Source organism: Rhinolophus sinicus, linkage group LG03 (assembly GCF_036562045.2).
Source record: "Rhinolophus sinicus isolate RSC01 linkage group LG03, ASM3656204v1, whole genome shotgun sequence".
Taxonomy (NCBI): Eukaryota; Metazoa; Chordata; class Mammalia; order Chiroptera; family Rhinolophidae; genus Rhinolophus; species Rhinolophus sinicus.
The window spans coordinates 176,061,286-176,079,036 of NC_133753.1; the positions used below are offsets into that span (position 1 = coordinate 176,061,286).

The 17,751-nt window shown below is 44.2% G+C and overlaps 1 protein-coding gene and 1 long non-coding RNA gene across 2 annotated transcripts in view; one reads left to right on the forward strand and one right to left on the reverse strand.

The window, feature by feature from the left end:
- The window catches only part of SKP2 (S-phase kinase associated protein 2), a 31,278-nt gene that overhangs the window by 9,269 nt on the left and 4,258 nt on the right, over positions 1–17,751 (reverse strand). Inside the window, exons 3-7 of the mRNA XM_019737226.2 lie at positions 9,879–9,990; positions 7,358–7,501; positions 5,948–6,082; positions 4,357–4,455; positions 3,071–3,201 (exon numbers count right to left, since the gene is read on the reverse strand). Of these exons, the coding sequence (XP_019592785.1) occupies positions 3,071–3,201; positions 4,357–4,455; positions 5,948–6,082; positions 7,358–7,501; positions 9,879–9,990 (621 nt within the window). The remainder of the gene's footprint in view (positions 1–3,070; positions 3,202–4,356; positions 4,456–5,947; positions 6,083–7,357; positions 7,502–9,878; positions 9,991–17,751) is intronic.
- Positions 4,449–10,756, forward strand: LOC141570723 (uncharacterized). Its single transcript, XR_012495167.1, has 3 exons — positions 4,449–4,572; positions 6,283–7,924; positions 10,160–10,756. It is a non-coding gene; the product is annotated as an uncharacterized LOC141570723 (long non-coding RNA).

A 17,751-nucleotide genomic window follows, 5' to 3' on the forward strand; every position in this document is an offset into this window, starting at 1 on the left:
GTCCTGCTCCCTGCTACACACTGGCTCCCGTATTAAGGCCTTTGCACTTTGCTGGTCCTTCGTTCCAGAATGTTCTTCCCTCACATATGTACAGGGCTCACTCCTTCACTTCTCTGCTCCAGGGTCACTTCCTCAGAGAGGCTCTCTCTTTGATCATTTCCTCTGAAAATGGCCCCCTTCCTGCTACACTCTACCTGATTACTCTGCTTTATTTTCCCTCCTTGCATGTTCACCTTCTTTCATAACATTTAGTTATTTGTTGATTATCTGGCTCCCCCACTAAAAGGTAAGCTCACAAGAGTGACGTCATTTGTTTAGCTGAAGGCCACATCTCCCAAGTCTGGAACAGGGCTTTGTGCATTGTAGGTACTCAATCAACATTTATTTAATGAATGACTAAAGAAAGTGCACAATACAGTTTTGAGTGACGCATCATCTAACCAACTAACCAGCCATCTATAAAATCCCAAATCAGATGCAATTTTGTCTTGGTACCACCTGGGAAAGAATGAACCCTGGGGGATAAAAGTGGTTAGTCTCCACCTCCACCCCCATTTCAGTCCTCCCTTGGTGGGAAGGGTTAATAAACAGTAGTCACTGCCAGGATTCCCTCTTCACTGTCCACTTCATTTCACCACAAACTGGACGCCCATTTGAGCTAGAAGGGACCTTAGAAAACACCTAATCCAACCTGTCATTTTAAAGGCGAGCCAATTTCAGCTAGAGAAGCCAAGGTCAGATCCAAGACCAAAAGCTAGGTTTTCCAGGGCCTCCTTCAGTGCTTATCTACCGTCCCCCAGGGAGGTTGTAATGGTTGGCTGGGAGTGGCAATAATAGCCAACAATTACTGAATTCTCAAGAACCGTTTAGCATGCTGCATGTCTATTAACTCATTTATTCCTTACTATAACTCTAAGAAGGGGCGTTCTATTATCTCCATTTTATTGATGAGTAAACTGAGGAACCAAGAAGTTAATCAAGTTGCTTAAGAACACCCAGTAAATGGCAGAGTGGGCCAGTCTAGGAGCTAAAATGAAATCCACATTACCTATAACGAGGTAGTGTGCCACTGTTAACACATTAAGTAAAAGAAAACTAACACTTCAACTTACACTCTGCATCTTTGTCCTCGCCCTGAATGTGTCCAGCAATCAGGGTTTCAGTATCTATTACTCCTGCCAAAACTCAGTGAACAGGCTACCTATTCTTTTTCAAAAAGACAAAGAGTTTTAAGCCAAACTTGTGCAAAATTAACGGCTCTTTGCCTACAGCACAGTTTTTTGACCTTGCACCCAGAAGCTCGTTTCGTTTCAGAAAAATTCACAATAAAGAAATGGGAAATTCAGATATGACAAGGAAACGCAAATAGAGACCTGCCTTCTATTCTCTTGGGGATGAAGAGGAACGAATGGCAGATTCAATGTGAAGAACACACTCACTGGTGGAAGTTTAAAATCCTCAGAAGGCAATTTGGCAACAAGCACCTTCCCAAGTTTGAGAATGAAGACTAACCCTTAAGTCAGCAATTCCACTTTTAAGAATTCATCCTTAAAAATGCGCTCAAAGGTCTTTCTCTGTCCATGACAAAGCTGTCCATAAAAGGAAAAAAACTGGAGAGATTCTAAAGGTCCATTACAAGATCAACTGAATAAATTATTATTGAATCAATACAAATGACTCCACATTAGGGGTGTCACTAATGAAATGGGGATATCTGGGGGGGGAAACGCATATTACAAAATATTCTACAAACTGTGTCCCATTAAAAAAACACTTTTGGATAGGAAAGACTGGCAAGATGATGGTGAGATTATGGATGATTTGTTTTTGTATTTACCCATATGTCACACTTTTTTGAGACTAACTATAAAATACTGTAATCAGTTTTAAAACTGTGTTTAAAGGGAAAATGTGTAGAACAGAAATATTGTTTGTGGAGGGGAGGAGTAAGAAAGACACAGCTGCTGCTTCTGCAAATCTCTGAAGACAGCGTCTCCTTGTCTGAAAACACAGGCACGGGCAAAGGTCCCAAGCCCCCGCCACTCAGCGTCTCACTCTGACCTTCTATATCTTGATATACGTGTATCTTACCAGAGGACACACCATGTCCTAGAGAAGTAGTTTTCAAATACTACTGGATGTCTAAGAAAGCACAATCTGCAAATGTGTGATTCGTATCTTTTAAAATATAACAAAAGCTATAGTAAACAAAACACACTCAGATGAGCTAACACCCACATCAAGACACCAAGATGGGCTTGAGGTATGTTGTTAGCCTAACTTTTTGTGCAGCCCACAGTCTGAGATTGCAAGGTGAAGCTGTTAAAAAAGAAACCTGCCATTTGCAAATACTTATCTTTGCAAATCAAAGTATTCTCCCCATTAGACAAAGTGTAGCTGAAAGCTGAGGCTCCTGAAGACTGTAACCATCACGCATGACTCCTGACTTCAAACGCCTGTGTCCATCTAAACACCCTCGCTGTCCTTAGGCTCAATTCAAAAGTTAAAGTTTTAAGTGTGAACTTACAAACAGTGTTTCTAACAGGGCTTTTCAACCTTGGCACTACTGGCATTTCAGACCAGATGACACTTTGTGTGTTATTCTGCTGTTCTGTGCATTCTTGACTTCTGCCCACTAGATGCCAGGGGCACCCCCGCAACCGTGACAATCAAAAAGGTCTCCAGACCTCGCCAAGTGTTCCCTTGCAGGCAAAACTGCCCCTGGTTGAGAACCGTTGCTTAATACTAATCAAACATTGTACTTATCTCCTTTTAGGTTGGAGTTTTACCTAAAAATGTAATTGATTAAAAGAAGTTCTTCTGTTTAAAAAATAAATTGTTTGAAAGCATGAAGATTTCCACTTCTAGATCCCGGATTCGAATCTTGACGCTACCCGACTAGCTGTTTGCTGTTACCTAACCCTTCCGATCAGCTGCCTCATCTGAAAAATGGAAATAAGAACACAGGCACTGCATTAAACGAGACAACATGGGTAGGATAGCACTTAGGAGACTCTCAGTAAACCAAACCTTCTATATTGCCAAGGCCCCAGGGTCCCGGGGCTCTTACCTGATCTCTGCAGATTCTTCCGGTAGCCGCTGAGATTCAGCTGGGTGATAGTCTCTGACACATGCGCGACAGCCACTTGCACGTGTTTTTCAGTGAAGTCAAAGCACCAGGAGAGGTTTAGCTCATCCAATCTGCACACCAGAGGGGCAATAAGAAAGCATGAAAACCATCACGCAGGCATGAGTTCTCTAGGCAGCACTGCTTCAGGCTGCAAAGCGAATACAAAGCCATAGATTCCTTACCATTTTATGCACAGAACCTCTGCCTCTCTAAGCAGCTACCTTTGCTCACCTAAAACAGTCTTCTCCCGTTTGACACTTCCCTGGCACTTTGCCCTAGGAAGTCCCGGGCGGATCTGAGCCAAGGCTTGAGTGATTGCTGCCCCCTTGTGGAAATGGAGGGGAGCACTATCCTCCCCGAGGGCTCAAACCTCATTCCAGAACTGGAAGTACAAATTCCAGCCCCTGCTTTCTTAACCACCCAGGTTGTTAGCAAACAACTACACAGACTAAACCACCATCTGAGATGCTTTAAAAAACTGACTCCTGATAAAGAGACGCTGACATTGCAAAAAGCTATTTCATCTTATTTGGCCTCTAACTGAGCAAAGGACGGATTCAAAGAAAATGTCCAACCTTTAAACCACACACCCCATTCCTGGCATTCCTGAGGAAATGCAGGATTTTGATAATGTTCTTCTCCAAAGGCAATCTACTTTTATCTGATCATTAAGGAGACACAGGTATACTGCTATGAGATATATGCACAGAGACCAGGGACACTAAAAAGCAAACATGCACACACTACTGTGTATTCACTTAGTAATATCTGCACATCTGTAGCCTTTATTTATACACTGATGTTAATATTCAATATAAATGATGTTTTTACTGGAATCGGCCAAATTCATGGTGTGTATTTGCAATGTACCAAATTTAATCAAAACAAGTTAGGTCTACAGATATTATAGGAGAATAAAACCTGGTGGTATAGTCAGGTATAAACAGATTTCTTTTAACCATACTGTTGATGAACATATTACTACATTTTCCTTATTTTAATAACAATGGAAAAAGGGATCACTACACACGTATCCTTTGCAAACTTCATCGCTTTGGCTCTTGAGTTTGGACAAAGTTTAGAGGGCAAAGGTTATTACTGCATTATCCAAATCAAGAGCTCGGAGTTAGGAATAGCTCAAGATATTTCCCAGTTCTATTCAGATGTGAGGGATAATTGTATATTTGAAACAATAGCTCTACAGTCACGTCTCAAATCTTTCCTACCTGGAACAGCTGCTCAGCAAAGTCTTCAGGGCCGATTCGGAGAATCCAGAACACCCAGACAGGTTCAGCCGCACTAAATTTGAGTTCTGCGCAAGGTTGCTGGAAAAAGAGAAACATGTCTGAAGAATACCAAGAAGACACTCTTATTTGATCAACAAGCATGCCGAGGAAAGCAGGCTAGCGAAGTAGTCGAGCAGACAGGCCTTCAGGTCAGACGTAAGTTTAAATTCACACCTCACTATCTCTGATCCCGAGCAGGATGCTTTGCCTTAGTTTACTCATCTGTGAAATTTACTCACCTGTATCAGTACCTTCTTGGTAGAGGTGTTAAAATGAAATAATGTAAAAAAGGGCTTAGCACAGTGCCTGACACAAAGTAGAGAAGAAACATTCATCAATGTACTCTTAAAACTTTTTTAGAAAGCAATGGAACACACATATTTCCATTTCACCTATAATTGGAATTAACTTGTAAGCAAATTTCTACTTATAAAGTTACCAGGTTCTTTCCATTAGATGTCTCTCAAATTTGCCCTCTCCTCCACATTCCCAAATGTCTCAGGAAGTGAAACTCAGTGATTAAATGAGAGTTCCAGAATCATGGTATATTGCCAGGTTCAAATCTCAGTTCCGCCACCTACTACCTGTGACCTTGGACATGTTATCCAGCTTGTGCCTCAGTTTCCACATAGATAAAAAGGCACCAATAAGAATATATTTTATGGCGTTGTTGTGAGGGGTAAACGAGAATACTTTCAAGGAACTTAGTATCTGGCACATTGTAAGTGTTCAATAATATTAGCTGCTATTATTATTATTACATTAGGTTTCATCCTTTCTCACCTGAATGAGCACAATGTCCTAAGTAATCTAGTTTCTTCCATGTCTGACTAACACTCCAAGGTGCCCGGAGAGTAAATTTTCTAAATTACAACTCTGCCCATGTTCCTTCCATTATCAGAACTGCTGTCTTCACCACACTTCCCTCTTTATAGTCTATAATGGAGTCCAGGCATCTTACCACATGGCAGGAGCCCATTGAGACGTGGTTCTTATCTATCCTCACCTCTTGTCACTCCCTCACTGAACCCTATGCTCCAGCAATTCCCAGTTACTCACGAGTTTAGAACCACGCAGGCAGCTTTACCTAGACTGCTTCCTTTCTCCTATCATGGGGAGATCTCCTCCCTGAATATCTTCAACACTCAGCTTAAGAGTCACTTCCTCTGAGAAGGTGGCCCTCCCTAAATTTAATTACATTTCTCTGCGTGTTGCCACATATTCACCACCAACACATTTAACAAGCAGCCGCACTGTAGTTATCTATGTCTCCCAGGAATGAGGCACAGACCATGCCTTTACTCATCCTTGTATCTCTAGAACCTCGCAGAAGGCCTGGCATAAACTTAGCATGCACACTTTGGTTGCCTAGATGAGTCCTGAAAAGTTTTGCAGAAGCTGAAATGCTGCACTGGATATTTTTTGAGTCCCTCTGGATACAGACAGAAGGGCACCATAGTTATACTCAGGAAACAAAATTAATACACGGAACAACAGATGCCTTTGGGACATGCCCCTCGCTGCCACTCACTTGACAATGGGATCCGAAAGCTGTAGGCCTTCCAGGCTTAGATTCTGCAACTTGGAGCACAGAGACAGAATGCCATGGAGCGTGGACACATCGATGACCGAGTTAGACAGGTCCATGTGCTGGACACGAAAAGGGCTGAACACAGAAGAGAAAGAGAGGCTCTGTGTGGTACAGGTCAAATACATCCAGGTCAAATACAACCCGTCGTCCTCCCCCAATAAGCAGCCAATCACAAACAAGACACTAAATTCACATTTCAAGTATTAGCTATAGCTTTGGTCATAAAACAAATTGCTCCTAGCTAATTCTCATTCTCATTCATTTGAAAATTCAAGGGGGATTTTGTCAAGTCAAGATGCTGCTGCCAATATAGTCCCACTTGGAAATTACTCAGTGGGCATCATGAGAATGAGCTGGATGTGACCAGGAGATGACGACTTCCGGTGAAGATGAGGGGTGGCAAGTAGTGGCATTGACCAAAACAGGGACGATAGGGACGAGCAAGTTGTAAAGGGGGGCTAAGCTGAATGTTAGATATGCTAATACTAAGGTACTTGGAGAAAATTCAAGCGAGGAAGCTTGAGGTCATTACAAACGAGTTTGTTTGAAAGATGGGGCTGAAGTATGGACGAGTTTGAGAGTCCCGGCATGTATGTGGGTGTACAGGACACAGCTTGTCCAAGGAGAGTGTGTGACGAAGAAAGAAGGCAGCTAGGGACAGGCTTAGGGCATAAACAAAGGACAACATGAAGGAACAGCCACAGGAGGATGAAAACCCGTGGGAGCTGCCATCTGATCATGGAGAGAAGGGAAAAAGCGCCCTAGTCAGGGTGCATGTTTTCTCCTTAGCTCTGCTGTCGTTAGCTTATTTTTCTGTTCAGTATCCAGTCATTCTACTCAAGTGTGAGATAGCACTCAGCCATACTGCAAAACTATCAGTAACGAGGAAATAGTTTTTCAAAGTATTCTGCAAAACAAAAAGAGGGCATTTCTTCAGGTTGCAAATTTGTCCACGACAGGATGAGAAATCCAGAGCTCCAAAATCTGAAAAGACTCCTCATCGTTTTCTCCAGGCTGCCCTGGGTGTGCTGCTCAGCGCCCTGCTGGCTCCTGCCTCGTGGGGTTCACCAGGTCCAGAGGCCGAGCTCCCCACTTCAGAAGCTACTGTGCATCTTTGACGCTGGGAAGAGCCCATTAGTAACCCTGAGTTAAAATGGGACCAGTGTCACGGAAACCTGTGCCATGTTTCAACCCCACGGCCACTCAGCAAAACATGCAATGAACTTTCCACACTGCACAGATGACCTGTCAAAGGCTACGTAAGGCTGACCATAGAAGTAAAGAAGTTTTCATCGGTTTTCTACCTCAAGATTTAGAATTAGTCTTTTCAGGGGATTTTTCTTTTTTTACCTGAAATGTTCAACTAATGATGAGTCCACAAATGACCGTGGGCAGCAGAAGGCAACCACCCCTCGAGACAGCAAGCGCCCTATCACATCTGGGTGCAGGTTTTTGCCTGTGAGGTCTAAGGTCTGCCACAGAGACTCGTCAAACCTGGAAAAGAGGAGATGCTCGATTTGGTTAAGCTCTCAACACGTTACTAACAAGGCGGACATGGCCAATAGATGGACTTGAAGCAAATTCTGGAGAGACCTTTTGTGGGGACAGAGCCCCAGAGAGCAGTTTCCAGGCTCTCGGCCTCACGTGGAAAAGGTGATGGCTCGGGTCATAGATGGCTGTCAGCTGTAACTAGTTGACCGTCAGCTGTAACCAGTTAGCCATTGGTCAGTGATATAACTGCCATGGCTGAACTAGCAAGCGCGGATTGCAGTTAGCAAGTTGTTGGTCGGTTGGCAGAAAAGCAGGCTGCAGATTGCGACTAGCAAGCGCGGTTGGCAGAGAAGTGGACGGCGGATTGCGGATTGTGCGGCTCCTGCTTCCTGTGTCTCCAATCCAGCTGCCAGCGAGAATATAGTGGTATGATCCCCCTATCCATGGCTCTGTTGGTGTTCCTTTTTGGCCTCACCATGTCCTGTGTTCTGGTGCGGGGAGCGGGACCAGAGACCCTGCATGACACCTTTGTTTCTAAGTTGGCTATAAATTAGCTACGACATTTTAAAGGCGCTACTCAATGTTTCTTGGTCACATCATGCAGAAGCTACCATCCTCCTCTTGATACATGTTTCTAACTTAGATGGCTCAGGGCTGTTACTAGTGATGCAATGATCTGGGCTCAGGGAAAAAAATTCCAGCATTCAATTCTATTTGATGACTTTAGAAATGACTGTTGAAATTGCTTAATTGAGTACTGATGAGGTGATAGGTTCAGAATGGCCTAAATGACTCCATTTGCCATTTTTGTTAAGAACAGGTTACCACGATTACCCTAAATAACATGGAAATATAAGCTAAAGAAGGCAAGTTAGCATTACTTTGTCATGAGGTATGGCTATTGGACATCTACTAGGAAAAAGTCATAGTTCAGTTATGTTTTACACAGTATCTTTTACATTTTATATATCTATGAACAGAAATGTACATGTATACATGAACTAATGTGAAAGGAAAAGGGAAAAATACTACTAACATTTTGGATAGTGTTTCTAAAGCAAAAAGGAGGTCCCAAAATGTACTGAACACACAATAAAGGAGCTGTAACATCCACAGGGTAATTCAATTTACCAAAAAAAACACACACAAGATTGAGCACATGAGGGAACACTTTAAATGCCTACTAGAATTTTAGTTTTTAATACTGCTTGAAATAAGCAGAAAGCCAGCGAGGGCTTTGAAATAATTCTACATAAAGAAACTGTGTTATTTGATCTCTGTTATTAAGAAGGCAGGACTGCAGTGCCTGGCACATAACAAGTGCTTAATAAATATCAGTTATTACTTTTATGACAACTGAGATAAAGAGTAATAGACGCTGCGTGAAAGAGACAGCTGGCGGAAAAAGACCATCAGACCAGGGTCACTTGGGTGGGGATGGGTGAAACAGCCACCACCTGCTCCCTCATTGCAGGTATGCAAACCTCTCTGTGGCTCTTCTAAGCAAAGAGCCCACTCCTGTAAATATAAATACCTAGGGTGTCTTATGTCCAGGACACTCCTGAGTGGAAGGAAAGGGGCTCCTGCTAGCTCACAGAGTCCTAGAAACGTGGAAGGAGAAGAGAGATAGATGGCCAGAGGTTGGAAGGGGATGACAAGGGGTGAAAATGGAAAAATGTTCAAACTGAAACACAAAGCCTCCTTCCCCACATCTGGCCTATTACCGCCTTCCCAGCTCCCCAAGACTTCCCATGTGCAGCTCACTCTCCACACCTGAAAGGTGTTGCCCAAAAACCAACAAAACTGTGGCTGCCATGTGCTGAACACATGCATGAGCTGGGCACTGCGCCAGCAGCATCTTTGTATTTCATCCTCGGAACCGTCCTGTCCTGAAGGTACCATTAGCCCCCTTTTATCTGTGGGGGAATGAGGCTCGGGAGTGTCAAGTACCTTACTCTGGTCACACAGAGCCTCAGTGGCAGGGGCTGGGTTCCCACTCACTCTTAAGCCACAGCCCTGTGTCCTCTCCCACTGGACTCACCACCCAGCCCACCCAGTGTGAGGAACCACTGGGCCTCACGCACCCCGAACCTCTTCACTCCCAGTACAGAGTCGGTGCCCAGTAAACATGCGCTACGCCAAAGGCAGGGAAAAGAGGTTTTCAGAAAAGGGTAAATTTTCACCTCCAGGAGATTCCTCCCTTCCACTCAGAAATAAGACACTAATTATTAATAAAAATTGGAAGACACTTACTTTGTTTTGTGCTACTATATTTTTCTTGGTTTATAGTTTCACCACACCCAAATGAATGAACAGATAACTGTCCTCTCCTCTGCACCCCCCCCCCCCAAATATACCAAAAGGGGTGAGAAATACTTACGCCAGGTGATACCACCTCTTACAGATGCTGGAAACTTTGAGCAGTTCAGGGAGGCACAGGCAGGAAAAGATGCCTAAGAGCAGCTCATCTGGAAGGGAGTCCCAGGAAACACCTTGGACAGAAAAAACACAAGTTTTCCCACCACCATGCTTTCACTCTGTCAAGTCTGTTAACTCTTTTTACGCACCTCAAGAATGCACAACATTTGGCTTGGAATGGGAATTTCACGCTAATCGAATTACTCATCCTCACAATTGTTTTTATATTCACTCACTGTCTAGGTACCTTGAAGTAAGCACCACACTTTCTCAGCAAAGGAGAAAAGGGAACCCCAAGAATACTTTTCCTAACATTCTTCCATCAGTGCCTGCTGGGCAATCTTCAGCGAGGACTGTATTAAGGATTGTTCAGAGCAAGTCCCCACCCATTCTCAGATGCCTGACAACAATGTCTAAGACAAAATATATGGTGATGGAAGGAGAACTGACTCTGGGTGGTGAACACACAATGGGATTTATAGATGATGGAATACAGAATTGTACACCTGAAATCTATGTAACTTTACTAACAATTGTCACCCCAACAAACTTTAAATACAAACAAAAACAAAAAAAACCCACAATGTCTAAGACAGCGTGATGCTTTTTTGTCCCCAAGGAATGCCTCCTTGCTCTCTGGAGTGGATTCAGTGGAGCATTTATAAAGCAGTGCCCTTATTTAAAAGTCAAATGAACCTTCCTCCCTTTTCTTTCAGGTTTACAGAAAGCACTCAGAAGTCAGTTTACCTGCAAGTGTAATGTCAGACAGGTGCTCTCATCTTTTAATCAACAAAGATGTACTGAACACTTATTATGTTGCCCGGGGTTGTTTTAGGTGTTGGGGAGACAAAGTACTCATGGAGCTTACATTACAGTTGGAAGAACTAGACAATCACACATAAACAAAAAAAATTAGTAAATTACATGGTAGATTAAAATTGATTAGTGCCATGCCGAACAATTAAGCACGGTACAGGAGGGGACAGGGAGAATGAGGTGGGTGTTCAAAGTCTGAACAAGAGGTCAGGGAAGGCCTTACGTAAGAGATGGCAATCACTGAGCAGAGACCAGCACACAGTGAGGGAACCAGCCCTGTAAGTATCTGGGGTGTGTTCCAGGTACAGAACAGTATGTTTGTTTTGAGGACCAGCAAGGAGTCCAGTGCAGAAAAACAGAGTTGGGGGTTAAAATATGAGGTCATGCAGGGCTTTGTTCCTCGTGATGAGATCTTCGGCTTTGACTCTGAATGTGCTGAGGAACCACTAGAGGGGGGTCTGTGCAAGGGATGACAGGATCGATCTCAAGTAAATTTGAGAAGGATTAGTCTAGACACTGTATTCAGAATAAACTAGAGAGAGAAAAAAGTAAATACCGGAAGGCTAGTTTCCTTAGTCTTATAAAAGCAATCTCTAAACAGCTATCCACCAAGTAAGTACGTTTACCTATGAATGTATAGATTAATGCACAAGATCAGAATAATATGACGATGGCCAAGGAAACAAGTATGCCGCAAAGAAACACTGAGTGTTCAGATGAGTTCAATACCTTGCTGTCCCTGTGTCTCTCTACGTTCTTTCACTCGATCTACACCACTTCTAGCGCTCGCCTCTCCGCTCTGTGATGGTTAATTTTATATGTCAACTAGACTAGGTCAAGGGACACCCAGATAGCTGGTTAAACACTATGTGGGTGTGTCTGCGAGGGTGTTTCGGGATGAGATTAACATCTGAATCAGCAAACCAGAGAAAAGCAGACTGCCTTCCCTAACGTGGGTGGGTCTCATCCAGTCCCGGGTCTGATGAGAAAAGGCTGGTTAAGGGAAAACTGGCTCTCTTCCTTCTTTGAGTGAGGATGTGGGTCTCCTGCCTGCAACCTGGGACTGAAACTTACACCATGGGCTCTCGTGGGTCTCAGGCCTTTGGGTCTTTCCAGCCTCCATAACTCATAATGGCATGAGCCAATTCCTTGTAATAAATCTCCGTGTGTCTCCTACTTGTTCTGGAGAACCCTCATATACCCGCCCTAACCCCCATTTAAAAGGTGTCAGTATTGACTGAACACGTACACTGTACCAGGCTCTGGGATAACACGATGAAGAGTATCAGGGAGGGTGATACACATGGCAGCTGCTGCCTCCGGCTGGTATTCCTGGGCAATCTGTCTCAATCAATCATGCCTGCCCTCAATTAGAAGCCTTCAATAGTGCCCCCTCCCCCAAATATTTAGCCTAAAGTCTATACTGCTTAGCACAAAGTTCAAATCTTTCATGTCAGGGCCCAACTCATTTTTCTAGGTTCATCATCTAGAAATATGTTCCAGCTATTTGAGAGCTACTTGTGATTCTTGGAACGAGTCATTCTGTGTTATATCTCAGTGCCTCTGTATGGGCTGTGGCCGCCCCTGACTGCCATTCATTTAAAATCAAGTTGCTATGAAAGCCCCAATTCCTATGGAAGGCCTTCCATGATATCACCAAAAACAGGTCACTTTTTTCACAACTTATTATTTACTTACTTATCTGTCTAGGTGCCCACTACACCACAAGTTCTTGAGCACAAGAATTCTTTTTTATTTTTATTTTTGTTTTACAATCTTTGTATTTCCAGGAACTAATACAACGCCTGAAACATTCATCCATTCATACATTTATTGAACATGTAATGTATGTTCGGGTCTGTTCCAGGGATACAAAGATGAACAAGGCATGGCCTGCTCAGAGTTTGAACATAGACAAACAGGAAATCTCCATGAAGTATCATAATGGGATGCAGTGGGTTTCAGAGTGCTGTGCTGTGCAGCGTATGGGGATGGAGAGGTGGTCAGCGAAGCCTTCCTGGAAGAAGTGGCTGCTATCAAAGAATGAGTAAGAGATGTGCAGTTCCTCAACTACTGCCTGACCCTCTCTCTTTAGAGGACAAAATTAAAGGACTGACGGAGGCTCTGAAACCTAGGGGTAGAGGGAGGAAGGCAGATCATCTATGTTGACCTTGGACCGTGACCCGAGGAGGCAGCTGGAGATGACCCTGAAGCTGTTCAGTGTGGCAACAACCCTCCGTCACCACCACAAAGCTCCTCCAAGGTCAGTGTGGACAGAGGACGGAGGTTCTCAGACCAGACTCCTGCTCTGCTCTCCAAATTGGAAAAAAGTTGATGGACAGGCTTTTCTCAAGTTTTTCTTCCATTAAGTCTTAACTTCCTGACCTCTATTGCCTCTTGCATCTGTAGGTCAGGTTCTAGCATTTGATTTAGCAAAAACTTACACACTTAGTTATTTTGAATCTTATGTCAAAATTTACTATGATCTGCAAAGATCATCCTGGCAGCAGGAGCTCAGCCTCCCAAGTGTGAGGACTCTGGATTGAGGAAGAAGCTTTGCCTAGAATTCGGCTACGCTACCCCCAAATCTGTGAGCCTCAGGCAGGTTACTTAATCCCTCTGGGCTCCGTTTCTTCATCTGTAGGAATGAGGAGAGAAAGATTACCTTGCAGAGTTGTTCACTGTGGAGATTAATGTATGAGAAAAGATTACGCAGCACGTTCACACTTTCTTGCCTCTATTCCTTTCCTTTCCCCATGAAATGTGCGCATTTTTTTCTTGTGACCTCTTCTTTTCAATGCTGCTTGGAATTTTCACCTATGTGAAAACACCCACAGTCTCAGTGGGGTTTGGACAAGGGGGCCGTGCTGTGATTTACCAAGACCCCCAAATCGCCCTCTCTCTAAGCCTAGGAACCCCAGAAGCAGATCCTGAGATCTGAATTCAAGTAGTTTATTTGGGAAGGGATCTCAGTAAGCCCTGGAAAGAATGGAGAGAGATGTGGAAGGGAAGGGAACCGATTCCCTTGTTAATAAGCATGTTATCACTATGGGCAACTGGGGTTCAAATCTGCGAGGACCGCAAGAGACCAGCCCAGAGCCATCCCAGCTGAGGGAATGGGTGCTGGGGTATTAATCCAGCAACTGTTGTCGGTCACTGGTTATGGGCTTCTGGGAGGGAGGCAGGAATGTTAACTCCCCAGCATGCCTGCCCAGAGAAAGCCCTGAAGCAGTGTCACATCGGCATGTAGGAGAAAGCCTTCAGCATCTAAGGGAAGGTGAGTTCCAAGGAGCTATGGAGAAGGCACTGAAGAGCCCACTAACGATGGGGTGGGAGTGGGAAATTAGGGAGGCTTGCTGTGAAGTGCAGGGCAGGAGAAATAGAATTAATGAACTTGGTGCTTCCTATTTTATTGTGAAGACATAAGAAATCAGGAACAATCAGAAGAACAATAAGAGGTAATTAAAATGCTAGGAGGAAAATTCGGCATAGCAATGTATGCAGAGGTTGGCAGAAGACAGCAAAGCCAGGGAATGAAGCCACGCAAGAAACATAAGCATAGAATTAGGAGGGCTTTGCACTGCAACTTCCATCTTTACCTGCCCAACCCCTCCTCGTTCTTCAAATCTCAGCTTCCCTGTCACTTCCTCAAAGGTGCATTCCCAGGTCACCGCCATAGGCCCCGTGCCCAGATTTGCACACCCAGCACCTAGCACAATGCTGGCATGTAACAGGCATTTGAAAAATCTTTGCTAAGTCCATTGTATCTTTTACTCTCCCCTCATACAAACTGTGAATGTGCTCAATCTGTATTTATGTGACTGATTAACTTCTGTTAACCAGTTAACTACTACATAACCAGTGCCTAGGATAGAGCCTGGCAATGAATATTAGAGAGTGTTCAACTGATATTTCACAAAGGAATAACTGACAGCTGAGAGAAGAATGCTGGCTTGATTTTATATAAAGGCAATACTCTTGGCCTTCTAGGATCAGTTTCCCTATTTCCCTGCCTATGGCTCCACTTCAACAAACATTCCTGGGTGCCTAATTAATGCACTAGTGCTGGGAGCTGGGTGCTAGCCATAGTCTCCACTCAATGGCCTCACTGGGAGATGAACTAATAAACAAATACATAACCCAACATTTAAAACTGCCATTCACTGAAAGCCCCAAAAGTCTCAGGCATTTATTAAAGCACGCTGACGCTCATCTTTGCAGCAACACTACTAAGACATATTGTCCCATTTTATAAATGAGGAAACTTGTCTCAGCAGGGCTGAAGAATCTCACTGAGGTCATATTATCTACTAAGTGGCAGTCATGAGGAGGCAAACGTGGGTCTGCTCTGTCTGTTCCAAACCCCACGCCCCAAAGTAAAGGCAGAAAGCCTTAAGAGGTGGGTGGTTGAAGACTGGCCCGGTGGCAGAGGGCACGGCAGGTGGGGATACGGTACTTACATAGGAATGGCACGGCACTGTTGGCATTTGGGGGCTGAGGGGCTAAGGCTGAAGACAAAAACCCAGGGCACAAAGGGAACGTCCGCTGTCAGAATATGAGTAATCTGTGAGGTGGGGGAAGGGGCTTCAGAAGATGCAACTATGAGAAAAGGGACAAAGTCACAACCAGCTGGTGGCAGAGAGGGAACTGAGACCCAGGGTCTGACTCTTTCTATTCTGGGATGTGTCCTCTTTCTACCCTTGGTGCTCTAAAATTCTGTGCTCGCCCTGTTCTGGGTACTTGATATTCTATAAGTTTAGGAAAGGAGAGAATTAAACCTGACTTTTGCTATGGAAAAAAAAAAAAAAATCAATCAGAGCTGGGAGGGAGGGGTGAAGGGGAGAGGGTGCAAAACAAGATGCTGAGAGCTATCAGTGTGTCGGCTACCAGATGGAAGGAGCGATGGCCAAGCAAATGCACAGCCTCAGGAAGCAGCCAAGTACCCAGGGCTCCACTCAGTTAACCACAGGGCGGCAGTGCTTCTAGGGCCTCTGGGTCGGGGTGCCACAGCCTGAAACTGGCTGCTGTCCGAGCAGATGGGGTGGAAGTCTGTCTTTCTATAGCTGCTCTGGCGGATGGTATCCAGGCTTGTGATATGCTTAATCTAATTTTACTTGCCACATTGAATTCTCAAAACATCAACCATCTGTTTCCTGGATTCTTGACTACACGGCCGCCTGGTCTGTTTGCCCAGAGCGGAAGAGAAAGTCCAGAACAGGTCTTTCCACTGCTCGCCTCTTCTAAACCCTCCAAGGCTGCACACCACCAGCCCCACACAGTAAGGGAAATAATTATCCAGCCCAAGGCCTCTAGTCTTCAACTACATGGAAGCAGTGAAACACACTTCTGAGCCATGAACGGGAGAAAGCTGGCTGGATTCACAAACCTGCTATCAGGACCCTCAGCCGTCACCATTTCCACGTATCCCTCAGGTACAAACCCAGCTGTCCACTCTGGTCACCTCCTCACTGCCCACACCTCTTACACTCCTCTGGAAAGAGCCTCTTATTGAAGTTTTCTGTGCATTTCATCTTTGCACGATCGGTAACTCCTCTCATTGGACATATTTACTCCTCGGAACATCACCCACACTCCAATTCAACTTAAAACTCCAAAGTAATCTTACTTATAAACAAAACTTTGATTCTTGAAATTGCTCCTCTCTTTCTATAAGCATAGATAAATTACATTTGAAGGATAAAGCAGGCACTGCTGCTCACACCTACTTTTTTGTGTGTATTTTGAAGGGTGGGGGCTTAAAGATAAGCCTCAGGTTTGCTTTTGCTAGCTTGTTTTTGAGTAGTAGCAATTCACACTTCCATTCTGGGAAGCTACTACTACCTAACAGATTCTGCCATCTGAGATGCGTTTTCCTCCCTCTTCCCACAAATCATACAGAGAAAGCACTAGACTGTGCTAGCTCTTGGTGTATGGGTTTTTTTTTCGTTTGTTTGTTGTTTGTTTATTTTTTGGGTAGATGGGCAAAACTGAAAAAAGAAAAATATAGCAAAACAAAAAACAGAGGTCCTCAATGACCCCCCACCCCTCAGCCTCAGAACCCTAGATTTCTGTGAGTCTGGCTTATGCACGGGTGTGGGAAGAGTAATGGAGAAACCACGAAAATTGGGATTTGGAGAAGGTACAGTATATAGGCTCTATGACAGCAGGGTCTTTTGCCTGTTATGTTCCCTGCTGTATTCCTAAACTCTAGAATGATGCTCAATAAATCTTTGCTGAACGAATAAATGAATCTACAGAGCAAACAATGATGCCTGGGAGGGTCCCATAAAGGTTCTAACAGAGCTGAGTTTTGGGAACTGCAGGCTGGGATTCATGGGTGAGTCACGACATGAATTTAGTTTGATCAGCAATGTTTTTGAAAGAATGGAATGGAACAGAATAGGAAATATCTTACTAAGGAGAAACATAGTTTTGTGAAATTTCTGTTTCAGATACACACCAGGATTGCAATGTAAAATACATTACTTACTGGTTAAAAAAAAAAAAAGTGGAGGAAATGTTTGCCTGCGGGTGTTAAAGCTGATTCCCAGGCTCAAGGCAGGAACTTCTTGATCAGAATCTCAGGAATTTTGCACTTTGAACAAGTTCCCTTGGGGATATCAGCATATTCTAAACTTTGGAGTCTCCAGTCTGAGAACCAGTGTAGGGTCTGGAATTTGAAGCAGTTTAATAGCCATGGAAGAGCTGATCCACAAATTAGTTCAACAGTGTTTTCATGGCCATCCTCTGTTTGGAGGGGGACGTGGGGAAGACAGGGGACCAGGACAGGCATTTCATGACCATGAATAAATGTAGGTCCTCTTACTGCTCATTAATGACCTTGCTACTGGCCATTTCTTCCCAACTCCACTCACCCCAGGGGCTAATCAGACCTGTCCTGGTACAGTTGGCCACATAGTTTTTATCTTCCAAAATAAACAGATAAAAAGGATTTACTGGCCAGATGTGAACCTGGCTTGGAGCCTGCAGGGAGAGACTGCTGAGAGAAGAACCAAGAA